Consider the following 19401-nt stretch of genomic DNA (forward strand, 5'->3'; position numbering starts at 1 on the left):
TAGTTTGATGTCTGCCTTGAGTTCTAGTAATATTTCTTTTACATAAGTGGGTGCTTTTATATTAGGGGCGTAGATATTCAGGATTGAGATGTCATCCTGATGAATTGTTCCTGTTATGAGTATAAAGTGTCCATCTCGATCTCTTTTGATTGATTTTAGTTTGAAGTCAGTTTTGTTAGAAATTAGTATGGCCACACCTGCTTTTTTCTTAGGACCATTTGCTTGAAAAACCTTTTCCCAAATCTTTATTCTGAGTAGATGCCTGTCTTTGTGGTTGAGATGTGTTTCTTGCAAACAGCAGAATGTTGTATCCTGTTTTCGTATCCAATTTCTTAGCCTGTGCCTTTTTATAGGTGAATTGAGTCCATTAATATTAAGTGATATTAATGACCAGTGGTTGTTTACTCCGGTTCTTCTTATTGTTTTTGGTAGTAGAGTTTGTGTGTCTCCCTTCTTTGAGTTGTGCTGGTAAAGGGTCACTAGATGCCTGAATTATTGTAGGCAGTGTTGGCAATGTTGGGTTTCTTGGGTTGCGATTTTCTTTCTATTACTTTCTGTAGGGCTGGATTTGTGGCTACGTATTGTTTAAATTTGTTTTTATCCTGGAATGTCTTGATTTCTCCATTGATAGTGAACAGTAGCTTGGCTGGGTATAGTAGTTTGAGTTTGCATCCATGGTCTCTTAGCTTCTGCAGTACCTCTCTATCCAGGACCTTCTGGCTCTCATGGTTTTCATAGAGAAGTCAGGTGTAAGTCTGATCGGTTTACCTTTATAAGTTACTTGGCCTTTTTCCTTTGCAGCTCTTAATATTCTTTCTTTAACCTGTGTATTTAGTGTTTTGATTATTATATGGCGAGGGGATGTTTTTCTTTGATCCAGTCTGTTTGTTGTTCTGTATGCTTCTTGATTATTCAAAGGAATATCTTTCTTTATGTTGGGAAAGTTTTCTTCCATAATTTTGTTAAAAATATTTTCTGGGTGTTTGAGCTATTACTCTTCTCCTTCTTCTATTCCTATTATTCTTAGGTTTGGCCTTTTTATTGTGTCCCATATTTCCTGAATGTTTTGTGATGAGAATTTGTTGGCTTTGCTGTTTTCTGTGATCAGTGTGTTAATTTTCTCTATGGTGTCCTCAGAATCTGAGATTCTTTCTTCTATCTTTTGTATTCTATTGATTATGCTTGTTTCTGTAGGCTGTGCTCGTTGACCTAGATTTTCCCTATCCAGCTGGTCCTCAGTTTGTGTTTTCTTCCTTGCTTCCATTTCAGTTTTCAGTTCTTGAACTGTTTCCATTACCTGTTTGATTGTTTTTTCTTAGTTTCCCAGGGTATCATTTACGTATTTACTCATTTCTTCAAACTTTTTGTTATACTTCTCATCCATTTCTATAAGGGCGTTTTTCACATGTTGTTTAAGGGACTCTGTTGCTTTCATAAAGTCAATTTTTTCCACTTCTTCTGTGTTAGGGTGTTCAAGTCCTTCAGTTGTAAGATCATTGGATTCTGGTGTTTTCATGTTGTTTTTGAGATTGTTGGGTGAATTTTTGTCTTGGCGCCTGACCATCTCCTCCTATCGATGCTATCTAATGGGTCTTTTAAAACCGTTTCAGGTTTCCCTGCTGGCCAGGAGCTCTTCTTACCAAATGCCCTCACTCTTTTTCCTGGCTCCTGCTGGGGGCCACGATCCCTCTCACCCCTCAGAAGGGTCTTCAGGAACAGGACCCGACTCCTCTTTTGCCAGGGACCTCGCCAATCAAAGGCCTACCTCTTTGATTTAATTGTAGTGGGGCGATCTGCTCTCGGTGTTGCATGCCGGTCCCCGCCGCCTGCTGCCCCTGTGCGTTATCCGCCACTGCACTGGTCCCCAGCGTCCACCTGCGCCGTCTGCCTGTGCCGTCCCCACATCAGATATTTACATTATGATTTATAACACTATCAAAATTACAGTTATGCAGTAGCAATGAATATTTTTATGGTGGGGGGGTCACTACAACATGAGGAACTGTATTAAAGGGTCGCAGCATCAGAAGGTTGAGAACCACTGCTCTATCTCAGTCTATAACATGGAACACAATAGAGGGAGATGCACACCATCATTCTCTGGGCTCTACATGCATGTGTGCATGCATATGGACACAAATACACATGTACACGTGCCTACACGCCACATGCTTGCATACCCCAATATAAAAATTATAGACATTAAAAATACAAACTTCGGGTATAAGAACTATTCCCTTACCAAGAAACGCATCTTTCTCTCTGGTGATAATCCTATTTTAAGGATAGTTGTCTCTCCAGTTTTAATCTGCTATTAGTTTCTTCAATTGACACATTTTGATTAGATTGATCCTTGGATCTGACTTAACTCTGGAAAACCCTAATTAAAAGACCAAAATTGTTTAGCCATGGTGAAGACGTCAGAATTGCAGATCTTGAAGTTAAGGTGACCTTGGAAACCCTTATGTGACTTCTGATGGGAAAATCCTTTGTCTGTGTCATTTGGGAGCACCCTTCTTCCACTTGCTCTTGGCTTTTTTTTTTTTTTAAATTTTACTCCTCTGCTTCCTGCAGTAGAGACAGCAGGAAATTTTTCTCAAGAAATTTTAATTTTTAATGTCTAACAAGAAAAAAATTTGCTTCTGTGTTCTCTGATTATATACTTGCTTTTTAAAAAAGCATTCTACTCCCCTGTCCCAGCCTGGGTCTAGCTTGTGAATTCTCTGACCATCCAGGAGTTTGATAAAATGGTTGTTTGGGGGTGTTGGGGATTTTAGGATAACAGATTTTCGTAAGGTTTATGATATTTTGCACTCATTCATAACTAGAAACGAAGATTGCCATTGAATTTTATGTTGATTCCAACATGTATGTGGTGCTCTTGGTGGTTCTTGTCAGTGATATCTGTATGGAGGCTAATTTGTAACCTTTGATCCTCTGTTTTAAGAAAGAGGATAGCACATTACTCTAAGATATAGCACACAGGAGAAAGGCCACATTGTCTCTTGTTCTCAGTTTACAAAAACTGGCTGCCACGTAAACTAGCTGGCCTTTAGGAGAACAAGTAGGAGAATGCTAACTCATTAATTGCTGAAAGAAAATGTAAGTTTGAAAAAATAAAACGTATAAAATACTTTATCCTCAAAGAGGAACAGGCAAGTCAGTGGCTGTATAATTTGGGTGTGGGGTAGCCAAGCATTCAGCCAAATATATGGGATTCCTTTGAGCAAGGGGTCCCATGTGACTAAGTAGAGACTGTCAGTCACACATCTGGAAAGCCTACCCCAATCAGAGAAGAGGAAAAGGAATAATCAATCTTTTGCTGGTGAAATTTCCCTCTTCATCTAGCCTGTTCTTACCTATGTTCCACCAGGGTGTGAGCCTCTCTCTACGGGGTGCTGTTGTGTCAGAGAGAAACTGACATCAGCCTGGTGCACAGGCAGGGGTAGCAGGGGGTACTCCAGCAGGGATGAGAGGGGATGGAGAGGGGCTTTCAGAAGTGATTTGAGAGTAGGAGAGGGGATGGAGACAATGCCTTCTTAAACGACCTGGAGGTTGGGTGGCGTGGGGGGTATGAACTTGGGAACCTTTGACTTCCTAGTAGTGTAATACAGTTACTTAGCCCTTCTGAATCTCACTTTTCACCCCGGTAAAATAGTGACAACCACCTTATGAGGTTACTGTGTGGATGAGAGCTCAAAGGATAGTATGGAGCCCAGTGGCAGGTTCTAGTGTAGATAATGAGGGGTGGGTGGGAAAGACCTCCACTGTCAGGGGTGGGATGGTGGGTGGAGAATCTCCAAAACTTGCAGAATCAATCCTGTAAGAGCTGACTGCCTCTCTATGACTCTCCTTGGCTGCAGGGTGCTTTAAGGGACTGTTGCCAACACAGAAATGCATGTTTCCCCAGACAGGGTAAGGAGTAGCCTGTGGGAAGCCAGTTCACAGGAGAGTTCAGTCTCAGCCCTGAAAATGGGCCAACTGTCACCCACATGGCCAAGATGAGAGAGCAGCTGTGGCCGACAGCAGAGTCCGTGCTGTGGGGTCACTGGCTTACACTGTGCTTACAGCTGGACGGTGTTTGTTCTGAGATTTTGTAATTTGTCTCGTTTATCCAGTTACATTTCCATGACATGTGGAGAGTGCAGCCAAAGCCATCTTGTGGAGCTTCCTCACGTTGTTTTGATTTATTATTTGTTGTTTACAGTATTATCTCCAGTAACAACAATGGAATTTCCTTCCCCACTAATCTGGTCTATTTCCATTTTGCCTGTTTATTTTTAATTTCCTTTTTCTTGGCTTGAAACCTCCCCACGACTCTGCCTTGTTTATTTCCTTGCATGTGTCAGCATCATTTATCAGTATGTCCTCTCAGAGGAATTTTGTCCATTCTTAATTGTGTAGGTTGCGTTTCCTGATCCCTATTGCGAGCTCGTTGCGTGCTCCATGTTTCTAAATACTTACGATGGCCTGGGTTATCATCTGCTCATGGTGGCTCTCTCCACGCCAACAGCCTTGCTGTCTATGGCTTCCAGATGGAGCATGCGAGCCTCTAAGGCAGAGAAAGAACTCCTCTGTAGAGAGACTTGTCTCTGTTTTTCTGTTGTCATCCCGACCCTTTCTCTGTCTTACTTTTCCATCTATTCTTACTTGGGATCAGGTTAATGAGCATACGGCCTGCCTTTTGCAGAGATGCTCAACTCCCTGAAACTAGGGCTATAAAAACCATGCTATTAATTAATGATCAATTCCATCTTGCAATATAGACACTTGGAATACATGCTGAATATACATTGTTTCCTTATTATGAAGAACTTAACTCACCAAGCCAATGAGGTTTAAGGAGGAGATAACTTGACTTTATTGCTTATTTTGTGATTAGCAAAATACTGTCTCTTTTTGATTTCTGGATTGTCATGAGTTACTAAATTAATGAGTTGAAATTCATTTAACATTTATATCTACTTGCTTTGGATAGGAAACATCTATAGTCTCAAGATTCTTAAAGGACTTGAAGATGGAAATGAAGTTGAAAGCAAGTAGATATGTTAAAGTCGTATGTGTACCCTCAGTGCATAGACAGGGTCCCCATTAAATCTCTTTGGGTGTGGACTAGAGCCAACAGATCACAAATAAAAGCTAGAATGACTAGATGTCTTTGGGATCCATATGTGTTTCTTCTTGTTCCTCTTCCTCTCTTTTTCTATTTATCATCATCTTTTTTCTTCTTGTTCTTGTTCTTCTTCTTCCTTCTTCTTCCTCTTCTTTTTTTTGGGGGGGGGCAAGTTTCTGTGTGTAACAGCTCTGGCTGTCCTGGAACTTGCTCTGTAGACCAGGATGATCTTGCCCCCCCGCCCTGCCTCCATTCTCACCTCCGAGTGAGTGTTGGGATTAAAGGCATGCACCACCACTGCCCAGTCTCATTTGTGTTTTCAAATGGCTGAAATAGTATGGCCTCGGTGGTGAGTCAGTGGTCAGTGGCGCATGTGCAGAGTGAGAAAAGGGAGGCGAAAGGAGCCAGGCGCAAAGGGCCTTTGCTGCTGTGTGGAGGAGCTTTTGTTTACTTCTCCAGGAAAATTTTAAGAAGCAGAATATCATGGACAGATAAGATTTTTGTGAAAGTCACCCTAGGAAGGGTATATCTGTGGGCCTTGAATGAAAGCAATAGGTTCCTTAGGACAGTGTGGCACCGAAGCAGGGCAATGAGATTCTGACGAGAGCCGAAGGAGACGTAGAATCAGGGTCCATTGAAAGATCTTGTTTGACCCCAGCATTGAACCCAGAGCCTATGAAGACAACACAGCTGATAAACACAAATGAGAATCTCCTGCCTCCTTCTGCTTCCATTGGAGGAGAATCTCCTCCTTCTGTTTCCACTGAGGAGAATCTCCTGCCTCCTTCTGCTTCCATTGGATGTGTTTCTGTTTTGCTTTTTATTTATTGGTGCTGGGCCTCTAATCCAGGGCCTAGTGCATGCTAGGTGTGTGTTCAGCCACCCCCAGCCCTCCATCACAGTTTGGAAACATCATTCCGGTGGCATTTCACACATTATATTGTACTATACACACTATTAAAGCTTGTTTGCAACCTTACTGCCCTGGAGCATAAGGCCTTAGAGATTTGAGAACAAATCTCCTGGATTTTGTGTGTGCCTGACACACAGCTTTGCATGCACAGCAGCCCAGGGTGTTAGAGGAGTTAAACTCCCAGTGCTTTAGCCAATGTTTCTCCCAAGCTGTCAGGGAAATACAGAATATGAAAAGACCTCTATGACTTGCCTTTTCTCCCACCCATTTTCACCTTTCCTCTCCAGGGTCCAGAACAAAATGGCAAGAGATATATTAAGCAGATTTTTAAAAAACAATCTTATGAAATTTGTATCACAGGAGATACAGAGATGGCTCCTCTGTTTTGAGCCTACACTGTTCTTGCAGAGGACCCAAGTTTAGTTCTTAGCACTGACATCTGGCATCTCACAACTACCTGTAGCTCCAGCTCCAGGGTGTCTCATGCCCTCTACTGGCCTTCAAGGGCACTTGTATCTACGAGCACAGATCCCTCCATGTAATTAAAAGTAAAATCTTTTAATAGTGAAGTTTGTATCACTGTCCATTATCAAGATGTGTCCCTATTCTTCCAGAAGCTTGCATTAAAATACTAGCATTAAATATTTAAATATAAAAAGTGGCCATAAGAGTTCTGTCTGTTGTAATATTGTCTTCAGTGGTTTCACTATCCAAAAATCAAGCACAGTAATTTGCTTTCATTATCTTTTCAAATGTTATTTTTGATTTTTTTTTTTTTGCTTGGCCAGGAGAGTTTATTTTAGACTCTGAGAGAGTCTAAAACATGAAACACTTGCGGTTTGGGCATTTTTACTTTTTTTTTTTTTTTTTTTTTTTTTTTTTTTTTTTTTTTTTTTTTTAGCTGTGACTACCTCTTGCTTTTTTTTTTATTTATTAAAGATTTCTGTCTCTTCCCCACCACCGCCTCCCATTTCCCTCCCTCTCCCCCAATCAAGTCCCCCTCCCTCGTCAGCCCAAAGAGCAATCAGGGTTCCCTGCCCTGTGGGAAGTCCAAGGACCACCCACCTCCATCCAGGTCTAGTAAGGTGAGCATCCAAACTGCCTAGGCTCCCACAATAACCTAGTTTGTGTTTTATTCTTCCACCAGATCCGTAATGCCTCCGGCTTGCCTCTTTCAAGATGGACGGGAAATCTGAGGGAGAGCCTACTCAAGTGGTGTCTAAAGTCAAACTTTCCACAAAAGTAGAGAACACAGGACACTGGCTGGTGGAGGATCATGCTCGAATATGGGAAGTTTTAAAGACAGAGGAGGTAAGGCAAGACCAATGTCAGAGCTGGTGCAATGACAGATTTACTCATCACTGACTCTGGAAAATTCCTGGTGCAGCTGACACCCCAGACCAGCTTGAAAGTCTGTTCAGGGGCTACAAACACAGCTAAGACTGGAGACCAGTAAGCCAGAGATATGTCAGGGACCACAGCACAGCTAAGACTGGAGACCAGTAAGCCAGAGATATGTCAGGGGCCACAGCACAGCTAAGACTGGAAACCAGTAAGGCACAGATATGTCAGGGGCCACAGGCACAGCTAAGACTGGAGAACAGTAAGCCAAAGATATGTCCACTGGGCTTTATTGATGACACAGTGAATAAGGTAAAGGAGGTAATAGCACTCAGAGCCAAAGCATAAAATTATAACTCACATTGATATGCAGGTAACTTGCCCTGTGAACTCTCGGATACCGCCTGATAGAGATGAAAGCCTTCTTCCTGTCTTCTCTCCCAGGGTTGCTCTTCTGGGATTTTCTTCTTTCTCAGGCCTTTTATTGAAGACTCAACAAAAGCTAGTATCGTGTGTTTGTGTTTGTGTATGTGTGTGTGTGTGTATTTGTATGTGTATGTGCTTTGTGCTCTTGTGTTTATGTATGTGTGTATGTGTGTATTTGTGTGTTTGTATGTGTTGTGTGTAGAAGATAGAAAGTGAGAGATTCGTGGAAATGATATATTTGGCTTTTGTTTCTGTTGTGTGTTTGGGATATGCTCATAAGTAATGATGAGGTGCTGAAGAAGCACCTCCCCGAGGCACAGCTGAACGAGAGGCTGTGACAGGAAGATTGGAAACGAGGATGGAGTTGATACCAAGCTTGGGAAAACCTCCCTTCACTGGCCTTGGCATTTACCCATCCTGACTCCTCTGAACTGAAGTGAGAGCTGGGATATCACAGAAGGAGAGAGCATCTCAGGGAGAAGGCAAGCCTAGAACCTCAGAACCGCTAATGTGGTATGGAAATGTGATAGGGAAAACACTGAACGCTTGGTAAATGGTCCTGGGAAGACAAGAGTGTCTTCAGACGGCTCACCTGGAAGCTTCCAGGGCCTGGGCCTCAGCTGCAAGGTTCAGAAATATTATTTCTCATGTGTCTAACAGCAGGGTGCTCATAATAAACACAATATAATCATGCAAATGATGATGGAAGGAGAAGACCTCGGAAGGATATGCTGAGCTGAGGCTACACATGCCCATATGTAAGACTTTCCATTTTAATACCTGAGTAAATTTGGGGGTTATTTATTTTAAAACTTGTCAATTTTTTTCTAAAGTGGTGATACCAATAGAATGCAAAAATTTCCACTATTATACATGCCTGTCAACTTTTAGAATTAATAGATTTTATAATTTTTCAAATCTAGTTGATATAAAATAAAATTTTCTTCATTGCTTGTCAATTTTTTTGGCATCTCAGTCTTATCTGAGAGTGCTTTAAAAATTAAAACATTTTTATTAATTCTATGTTTATTTTGTGTGTGAATGTCACTTGACAGCTTGAACCTGCTTTTATTTTTCCATTAGTATTGACTTTTCTGAGAATTACAAGATAGCAAGACTCTCTTTCTCTCCTACACACACACACACACACACACACACACGAATTGATGTCTTTCATTGTGAGTGCTACACAATTCATACTTTCTGTTTCATTCTTTGTTCATGCTCTCCAACCTCGTTCAGAATTACTGTATTTTATTTCTCATTGTGGTCCGTTCTGAGGAATCTCATGTCTGTATCCTAATCACTAACCTGTGTTTTACTTCTGAAAGTTCCTTCTTGAGTTTTGGTTTACAAAGTGTCGTTATCTGTTTGCCTCTTACTTCCTAAGCATATTTTTCTCTTTGAAGTCCCATGGGTTAAGATCCAGGAAGGAGCTGAGATTTTGCTCTAGTTGCCACAGTTTCCCCGATACTGGAGGACAGTGAACGACTTTCCTGCACAGTAAAAGCCGTAGCCAGAGTGTGCACACGTTTGCTCTGGCTCCTTTGTCCTGTTCCTCCAAGAGGGACAGAGGTGGCCTAAGTCGATACCTGCACAGGATGTGAACACTGATCTGGAGTCTTGCTTTCTGTTAGCAGGCAGTAAGCAAGCTTGTCCTTCAATTTAGTGACAGGCATTAGTACATCCCTCAAATTTCCTTAAGACTAGTCTGTGTAAAGATCATCTGGGACTTTGATTTTTTTTTGTTTTGCTTTGTTTTTGTTTTTCGAGACAGGGTTTCTCTGTAGCTTTGGAGCCTGTCCTGGAATTTTTTACACATACAGTAATACAGATAGGAGGCAAGGGAGACTCCATAATGTTTTTCTCTAACAGTATTAAGTGTAATGATTTTAAAGTTCCAATTCTAATTCGAAAACTGTGCGTTTATTATTCTATTCTCTGCTCTGTCTGTTTGCCCTCACATAAGGTGTGGTTTTTGGCTGAAGTTATTTTTCTTGGGAATGAAAGAAATTTCCTCCAGGGAGGATTTCCATTTGTTTTTGATAGCATTACCAATGGAAAGCCATTTTGTTTATTTTATTGAAAATAGATTTTTTCAAATAATATATTCTGATTACAGTTTGCCCTCTGTCTGTTCCTCCTAGTTGTTTCCTCCCCTCCCATCCAGATTCACACCCTTCTGTCTCTTGTTAGAAAACAGGCATCTAAGGAATAATAATTACCATAATTAAGATAAAACAAATTGGAATGTCCAAGAACAACCAACTAGAAAAAGCACAAGAAACACATACAGACACAGAAAACACTGTTCATGTGCACACGGTTTCCATAAAAATACATATAGACACAGAGAACACCATTTATGCGCACACGGTTTACATAAAAACACAAAACTAGATACTATAGTAGATAAGCAAAGGACCTGTAAGATTCAAAAACCATAAAGCCCCGACTTAACATTATGAGACAAAGAACCTCCAAAGGTGCTGTTTTGTTCACTCTGTGTTGGCCATCTAGTGCCGGGCCCCTACCCTGATGCGTGGTTTGTTTCCTTGGAGTGGCTATCAGTTGTAGATAGCTTCTGTGCTAGGGGTGAGGGTGTGTGTTTCCTTTCAGCTCTGGGACCCCATTGGTGCAGAACCATGAAGGCCCTGTGCACATGCTACCTCAGTCTTTGTGAGAACATATGTGCATTGGTCCTGCCGTGTCTAGAAGGCCTGGTTGCCCTAGTGTTCTCCATCCCTCTGGATCTTAGACTCTTTCTGTCTTTTCTTCTGCAGTTTCCTAAAGCCCCGAGGGAAGGGATTTGATAGATACATGATGTGGGATGTGCTGAGATATCTTCTTTTGATCTAAGTATTCCAACGTCTCTCACTGCATAATGTCTGGCTGTGGTCTCTGTATCAGCTCCCATCTGCTGCAGGAGGAAGCTTCTCTGATGATGGCTGAGCAAGACACTGATCTATGAATACAGCAGAATGTCACAATGGGAGTCATTTTATTGCTATCTTCCTTTAGCAGAACAGTAGTATTTGGTTTTTCTCTTGGTCCCTGGGCTATTTAGTCTCAGGTTCTTGGTCACCCAAGCAGTATTGCATATGGGTTCCATCTCAAGAGTGGGGATTAACTCAAATCAGGTATTGTTGGTTACTCCCAAAGCTTTGTGCCACTATTACACCAGTGTATTTTGCAAGGAGATCACCATTGTAGATCAAAGGGTTTGTAACTGGGTTGGTGTTTACCCTTCTTTGATTTCATGCAGAATACTTTCCAGAACCATGAACACTAGTCCATAGAGGTGAAGGCTCTAGGTAGGCACTAGCTTGACCTCTCTATCATATTCAATGAATTGTATAAGTATTGTCTTCAGCAATTGGGTCCTGTTGTCAGTTTAGCCTGGGTTCTTTGGGGGTTCCCATGGGACCTCTTAGGCCAGGAACTTGATTAGATGTAGCCTGGTACTGGAAGCTTCACTTGGTGACAAGAGATGTCCAGTTGGGGCTCTGTCTTCCCCATTATTTGGTGATTTCATTTAGATTAAAAAATGCATATATTTTAGGATATTAGGTTTAAGGCCCCTCAAATCCCCCTTAGTTTTAGCTTTTCCTCCCAGTAGTCCCTATCCCTCTTCCCTCTTCTCTCCCCATCCCTGTCTGTCACTTATGTCACACCCTATACGAGTTTGTATTTAATTGCGGAGTTGAAGCCCCACGTGGATGTGGGGGTGTGAAGGATGATGTCTGTTGGGGCAGTACTCTGAGTGAAGGTACAGTACCATGACAAGTACCAGTGAAACTTGGTTGACAGTTAAACAGACGTCACAGAGAAAAGCGAAGTGTTGCCTGACTTGGCCAATGCCCTCTACTGCATAGATGCTGACCTCAGTGCCCATCTTTGTGGGTTCTACTTCTAGCTAAGCTTTGGCTTTGGAGAGATATGAATTTCTTGACAGTTTATCAATGTATTGAGAATGATATTTTATTTTATTTTTTCTGAGGCAGGTCTCTCTACATAGCCTTGACTGTCCTGTAACTCAATATGTAGACCAGGCTGATCTTAAACTCACAGAGATCCCCCTGTCTTTGCCTCCTGAGTGCTGGGATTAAAGGTGTGTGCCACCACACCAAGCTTAAGATGTTTTGTTTTATTTTATCAAACTTTTTTAGTGTGTGTATTAAACTGACTTGTTATTTTTCTATCTTAATTCAATAAGTTGAAAATTGAAGATCAGTGTATTAGATATTGTAATGAACGTGCCCACCAGTATTCCAAGAGCAGACACTGTGTGGCTGTGGGTGTCAGGGAAGCAAGCGTCATAGCTAGTGGTACCCAAGTGCATTTTGAAGGGAAAAGTGGAAATTAGCCCAACTTAAAGACTTCTATCAGGGAATGAGATCGATTCTCCATAGGAGGAGTGTTAGGATAGCCTAGAATCCTGAGCACCTATAATAGAAGAGGAGTGGCAGGAGAGAAACAGAGTAGATGTGTATGAGAAGCCTGTGCTCCTCACTCAGAAGTTTCAATGTGTCCTGTGGTCCCTGGGGAGTCAATGAAGGGCTTTGGGCATGGCGGTAACTTGGTCAGGTTTATTTTCCAGCGGGTCTCTGTCAGACCTGTGTGGAGTGGCCCAGAATGCTTCCAGACCATACTTGCTTACACTACCTGCTCTCTTCTCTGTCCCCACTGTGCAAGTCAAAGTTACACTAGGGATTATTTGGGGCAGTTCTTTTTCTGCAAGATGGTAATTTTCTTTTACCAGCAAGACTGTCTATCCTTGAGACCGTGTCCTTCCATCTTAATTTTACTTCGCTTATAAACCTCAAAGCACTGGCATCCTGCTAGACACAGATTGAAATAAATACTCGGCTGACTAGTGAATTTTTTCATGATTTAATGGTCATATGTTGTTTCTCTAAATGGTAATGTAAACCAAAATGTTGTCATTTTTGTGTTTGTGGGAGAGTCATTTGATACATTTTTGAGGTAGCATTACGTTCTAGTGATTTGGTTTCTTATTATATTAGATTTTTGTGGTATTGCTGCTTGACTCTTTAGTGGATTTGTATAAACACTAGACTTATCTGTGTTCAGTTTTTGCATGTGTGAGGAGGCCAACAAAACAGGCACTATTCTCTGTGGCCAGGGGGCAGAGACAGTCTGTGAAAGTGAAGTACTGACTGCCTGAATGGAAACAGGACATGACCTTTCTCTCTTTATCCAGCTCAGGGACCAGGCCCCGTGTTGACACATCACGTTCTTGGAGGAGGGAATAGTAATGTGTTCATCATGCGTGCTTCAGAGATTAAATCATACTCATCCTAGGGACAGGAAGAAGGAGATCTTTTAAAAACTGGATGACAGTTTGGAAAAGCAGTGGGAGTGTGTTGTTAAATTCTGAGGAGCCAGCTCTTTGTTGAACTTAAAGGCTGGGGTTTGATGGCAGAACCCGACTCTTCTATACAATTCTTAGGAATTCCTTTTTCTGTCTGCCAAAATTTCCATATGAGGCCAAGAAGCAAAAATTTACTTGCTAGGAAGTTATTAATGCATAAAGTGCTTTGAAGCATGAGTTCTGAGATGAGTAAAGTTGACAGCATCAGTAGTGAGAAATGAATATCGCGATTGAATGCACATCCACTGGAGTTTGTAAAGGAGGAAAAGTATAGTTGACTGGACCCCACCTTTATATTAAGAACTGTGACTGGCAAATCAGACTCTGTGATTTTTTTGGTGGCTTTTGTTGTTGTTGTTGTTGTGTTTTGAAAGAACATGAAGGTGGACGAGTAGCAGAGTGGGAAGAATTGGGGAGAGGGGAAAGAATATAATCACAATATATCGTATGAATATTTATGAATGAATGTGAATATCAAGGATAAATAAAAACTGTGTTTGGGGATTTCATATTTAAGCATCACAGCCCCAGGAAATCTTCATTTTATTCATAAGAAATTTGAAGATTAGAGATTAAAACACATGCCCTAAGATAAGTAGCTGAGAAGGGGCAGAATAAGGTTGAAGTTCAGTTAGTCTCTCTCCAGTTCTGCTCTTTGATCTCTTTGTGGAGCTGCTATAAGCTTCATAACCTGCCTGATTCTACACTTACTTTCCTGTTCTGACCTTAGCCAGTTCTGACTCGGGCAGCAACCTCAGCTCCTAACAAATCACAGAGTAGTCAGAGAGCACGGCTCTGCAGCTCCTGTAAACAGATGCTGATGGGCCATCGGAGCTGCTCCAAACATCACTGGCCATCTGACTTTCCATGTTAGACAGCTATTAGATAGCAGCTCGGATGACCAAAGCTACTGTAAATAACAGGCAGTTCGTTCGTACAGTTCTGGAGGTGGGAAGTTCTCGACCAGTGTGTCAACCTGGTTGGATTCCCATAAGGGGCCTCTTCCAGGTAACAGACAACTGACATTTTGCTGTGTTTCTACGGGGCCTGGGAAGCTGGAGAACCTCTGGGGTCTCCTTTACAAGACCATCCACCCTGCTCGTGAGGGCTTCACCCTCACAGCCTGAGGACCTCCAAAGTCCTGCTTCCTATGCTCACCGGGAGTTAGGATCTCAGTGTTCAGATTTTGGGGACACATCCATTATTATCGACCTCCTGGCTTTGTAGACGGCAGCCTGAAGCACTCAGCTCTTTGTAGTGTTTCTGGGTAACTGAGCTCTGCTCCACACTGGAGTGTCTATGTTTCACTAGTTCCCTTCAATGCCTGTTCCTTCCTTGTGATGGAGGAAGATCATTGGTTAATTATAATAAAGAAATGGCTTGGCCCTCATAGGTTAAAACATAGGTGGGAGGAGTAAACAGAACAGAATGCTGGGAGGAAGAAGAAGTGAGCTCAGAGGCCACGCTCCCCTCTCCGGGGCAGACGCAATGAACTCCAACCCAGGATGGACGTAGGCTAGAATCTTCCCGGTAAGCGCACCTTGGGGTGCTATACACATTATTAGAAATGGGCTAGTCCAGGTGCGAGAGTTAGCCGAGAAGAGGCTAGATATAATGGGCCAAGTAGTGTTTAAGTAAATACAATTTGTGTGTCGTTATTTTGGGGCATAAGCTAGCCAGTGGTTGGGAGCTGGGTGGCAGGAACGCAGCCCGCAGCTCCTACTACAGAATGGCGCCCAGACGTGAGGACAACTGAATCCACTGAAAGCCTGAGAAAGCTTGGGAGAGAGTAAAGCATGTTTTCTTGGTAGCAGCAATCTCTCGGGTCTGCTCTGCCTGCTAGAGGCAAGTAAGTGCTCTTATCTAAGAGAGGCTTCCTGACTCAGCTTTAGCTGCAAAACCCTGCAGCTCTTAAGAGGTCCTGCCACGAAACATTTAAATGGTGTTGATAAAAGCCAACTGAATGCTTGTTTGTTTTCAGCAGTAGCAGGAAAAGACTTGTGTTGTTTTAAAATGCCAGCTTTCTGGGCCGTCCTGCCAAGGCAAACTCTGACTGTTTGAGGCAGGAGGGCCGACTCCAGAGAGAGGACTTGAGTGTTGTCTGTGGACATAATGCTGCAACTTACTTGCTGGCAGGGACCTTGAAACGCCATAGACTTGTGGCAATAAACATAGCTACAACTGGTACATCCGCCATGAGGCTGGAAAGCTAAGGAATGGGCTGGATCTAGCTGACAAAGCCACGGCTTTAATCCTACCCATATTACTCTGTAATTTAAAGACTCATTTGGTCACAAAAGGAGAGATATACAGTAAAGAGAGATTCAAAGACAAAGAAAATTTCTAAATGATTTACAGTGTGTTAAAAATATATGCAGGCTAAAAGTTAAAGTTCTTAAAATAAAAAAAAATAAGGAAGAAAGAGAGTAGTTGGGTGTGGTAGTACACACCTTTAATCCCAACACTTGGGAGGCAGAGGTAGATTGACCTCGGAGTTGAACTCTGTGACTTCAAGGTGTGGTAGCATACACCTTTAATCCCAATGCCTGGGAGGCAGAGACAGGCAGATCTCTGAGAGCTCAAGGACAGCCTGGTCTACAGAGTTATTCCAGGACAAAGATATACAGAGAATCTGTCTCAAAAAGCAAAAAGTAAAAAGTAAAAATAAACAAAATAGAGTTAAAATAAAGCTGCACAAAGATGGAAAATACAATGAGAATCTTGATACTATATGCTATTATGCTCTCTTTGAATTGTTTGAATGCTGAGGAAGGAGCAACAGATGCCAAAAGATATTTGTTTATAAATGCTGCTGAACTAATCCAACATAGATATTTTGAAAATACCTTGACTTCAGAATTTGGATCTAAGGATACGATACTTTGGAAAAGAGATTCTTCTTTTGTTTTCACAGACGATGACAACCTGTGGATTGCTTCCATCCCAATATGGTATGATAGACCACGCCCTCCTAAAAGGTTGCTGTGAACACCCTCAAAAATTTACTTCACTCAATTGACGACTGAGATGAACCTAGCACACAGGTTATACCCTGAAATATCTGATTAACAGCGCCCCCATACAGCAGGAAGCAGTTTGGAAAGAAATAACTGTGCCCATATTCCCAAATATTGTTTATAAATGTTCTTTTACATTTAAAGGGGGATGTGATATAGATATGAATAATTTGCATTGATATGGATTTTGCTTTAGTGATTCAAATTTAAGGTCAATTTTGTTATATGTATATGTATTTCTGATCTTGATTAAGGTATTGTGATTGTGTAGTTCACTTAAAAATGTAATGTATATAGGTTGTTAATAGATAATCGTAATAGTCAAGTTTGTAGTCATGTTAGTTAAGATTTTCTAGATGTACATAGATATATTTTAGATAGGCATTCTTCATATCTTTCAAAGATTATAGAATATGGCATTTTAAATGTTTTAATAACTTAGGGTTTTTCATGACAATGAGACAATCTGCTCCTGGCAGCACCAATCTACTTCAGGAAGAAGATGGGCATTGAAGAGGATCCTTATAGAGTTTGATAGCCATTTGGGCAAGAAACTGCTCTTGCCTGGACTGTTGCATAAACTGGACACAAAGAACCCACAGAGAGAGGACTGCTGAACTTGCCTAAAGGCGAGATGATCTTTTGGGGTTCCTGATTCATGAAGGAGTCTGCAAGACATTCTGCAGGACACAGCAGATAGTGACTGAACTGCCTTTGAAATTTCCTGCTTCATTGAAATGTCTGCTGAAAACTATGGGCCTGTAGGCTGAAGATGGATGCCCCAATGGTACAGAGGAACTTTGGGTGACTGTCCAGGCAGCGAGATGTCTCTGTGATTTCTAGAGTTTTGTAAGTTGCTTACTTCTCATTTACTTAGGTCTTTGATGGAGTTGAAAAATAGTTATAGTTTTCCTTAGTTACGATAATGATAAAATCGATATAAATATTTTAATTCTTACTTGATAACTGTTTTGTTATATGTAATTTTGCTATGTCAAGTTAAATCGTTCCTTTTTTTTGTTTAAACAGAAAAAGGGGAAATGATGGAGGAAGGTCATTGGTTAATTATAATAAAGAAACAGCTTGGCCCTCATAGGTTAAACATAGGTGGGAGGAGTAAACAGAACAGAATGCTGGGAGGAAGAGGAAGTGAGCTCAGAGGCCACGCTCCCCTCTCCGGGGCAGATGCAATGAACTCCAACCCAGGATGGACGTAGGCTAGAATCTTCCCGGTAAGCGCACCTTGGGGTGCTATACACATTATTAGAAATGGGCTAGTCCAGGTGCGAGAGTTAGCCGAGAAGAGGCTAGATATAATGGGCCAACCAGTGTTTAAAAGAATATAGTTTTTGTGTTGTTATTTCGGGTAAAGCTAGCTGGTGGCGGGAGCTGGGTGGCGGAGTGCAGCCCCGCAGCTCCTACTACATCCTTGGACATTAAAGCCACCCAGAAACACACCAATTGTCCTTGTTTTGTGCTCTTTTGTTAGGAAGTCACTGTGGTCATAAGCAGGGTGTGAAATGGTCATAAGAGGGACATGAAAGACCTTGGGGGAAGAAACCAGCTTGTCCTGTTCACAGGAGGTAAAGCAGGCCACTGAAGGCCGTAGGGAGGGACAGTGGTGTTTAGGGGACAAGTGGAGAGAAGATTTAGAACCTTGCTGTAGGTGAATTAGAGCTGTCAAACAAGGCAGAACAGGTGAACCGCTTAGGATTGGCTCATGCAGAATTTCAAGGAGCTTTAGGCTAATGTCTAGCTGCCTATAACTCAGCCTGGGATGATTAATATGGGGCATGGCATCTCTTTACTAGACAGAAGTGGTTCTGGAGTGGTTAACCTGTGAAAGACTTGCTGTGGGCCCTTTACCTTTAGTGATTGACTAGCTTCCCTGAGAGAGGTCTCATGGTCAGTCTCTCGTGGCCAGGGAGAGTTTAAAGATGTCCACCCATCGTAATATATAGAATGGAAACATTCACAACACAGTTCTTGAAGCGCAGTTATCACTATGGGTGTGCATCTGTAGTCAAGGAAGTTTCTCTAGCTCCCATATGTATCCTTTATGGCTTTTCAGTTTTCTACATTTTTTTTCATGATATGTCCCTTCAGTCCAAAGTCAAAGGAGACACTCAGGAAGTCAAACTTTCATTATGGTTGAATTTACATTAATATTACATAGTCTCTTTTTATTGCTTCTTCAAGGAGGTCATCCTTGACCCCTCTGGTCAGGTTAGTGACATGACTATGTTTTTCTGTCATTACTTGAGAGATATTTGTACATCGCTGCCTTCCAAGGCAGGACCTCTGCCATATTCATCTGTATCAAATATTATCTGGTGTCTGGTACACAGTAGGCATCCAACACTTGCCGAACAGAGAAAAATGCATGGGCAGACGAAGAACCTCACTCTGCAGCCACACTGGCTATGACCCCAGCAGATCCTTTCATCTGTGTCTTAGTTTCCTCATCTATAGGTTGGGCACAGAGATAGGGTTGAGTTATGGCGTAGGGATTCTTAGAGCCGAACCGCATGTGTGATCCGTGGCAGGTGGAATCTTGCTGTTGACTGCGTCTGTCGGGGAGGAGCGCCACTGTCCTCAGCCGTTTCCTGTTGCTAGTATCACAGTGCCGCCGACTGGAAAAAGATTTGTTTTGGCTCATGGTTCTGGTCCAAGGTTGCAGGGCTGCATGTGGCAGTGGCTTGCATGATGGTGAGTCCCAACAAGGCTCAGGACAGTACCTGGCAAAGGACAGAGAGTACAAGCTAGTGTTTTTCTTCTTTCTCTTGATCACAGAGCCTCCGCTCTGATGACTTACCTAACTCTCATCTTCCCCCAAAGGCCCTGCCTCTATTTAACCATATTTAGGTTAAATTTCTACTTCCTCCTTCTTTCCTTCTCCTCCTTCTTTCCTTTCATGAGCATGGTGTGTGTACGTGCTCATGAGCACGTGGATGTGAATGTGTGTGTGTGTGTGTGTGTGCGCGCACATGTGCTCAAGTGCCTGCGCATATGAATGTGTGTATTTGTGTGTGTCTGTATGTGTGTGCATGTGTGTGTATGTTCATGTGTGTGTGCATGTATGTGTATGTTCATGTGTGAGTGTGTGTGTACATACATGTGTATGATAATTGCTCAAACTCAAAATGTCTCCTAGATTCTGGAAGTTCTCATAGTCCAGGATCATCTCTGTTTTAAA

The 19401-nt window shown here is 42.1% G+C and overlaps 1 protein-coding gene across 2 annotated transcripts in view; it reads left to right on the forward strand.

Annotated features, from left to right (window-relative positions):
* Window positions 1-19401, forward strand: part of Rgl1 (ral guanine nucleotide dissociation stimulator like 1) — a 277227-nt gene that overhangs the window by 116508 nt on the left and 141318 nt on the right. For both annotated transcript variants that reach the window (XM_041662621.1, XM_041662623.1), the window contains exon 2: window positions 7174-7337. In XM_041662621.1, coding sequence (XP_041518555.1) covers window positions 7206-7337 — 132 coding nt within the window. In that variant the 5' untranslated portion in view covers window positions 7174-7205. The remainder of the gene's footprint in view (window positions 1-7173; window positions 7338-19401) is intronic.

Source organism: Microtus oregoni, unplaced genomic scaffold, assembly GCF_018167655.1.
Source record: "Microtus oregoni isolate MIOR12 unplaced genomic scaffold, Mior012 000013F_ref0000133, whole genome shotgun sequence".
In the NCBI taxonomy this organism is placed as follows: domain Eukaryota; kingdom Metazoa; phylum Chordata; class Mammalia; order Rodentia; family Cricetidae; genus Microtus; species Microtus oregoni.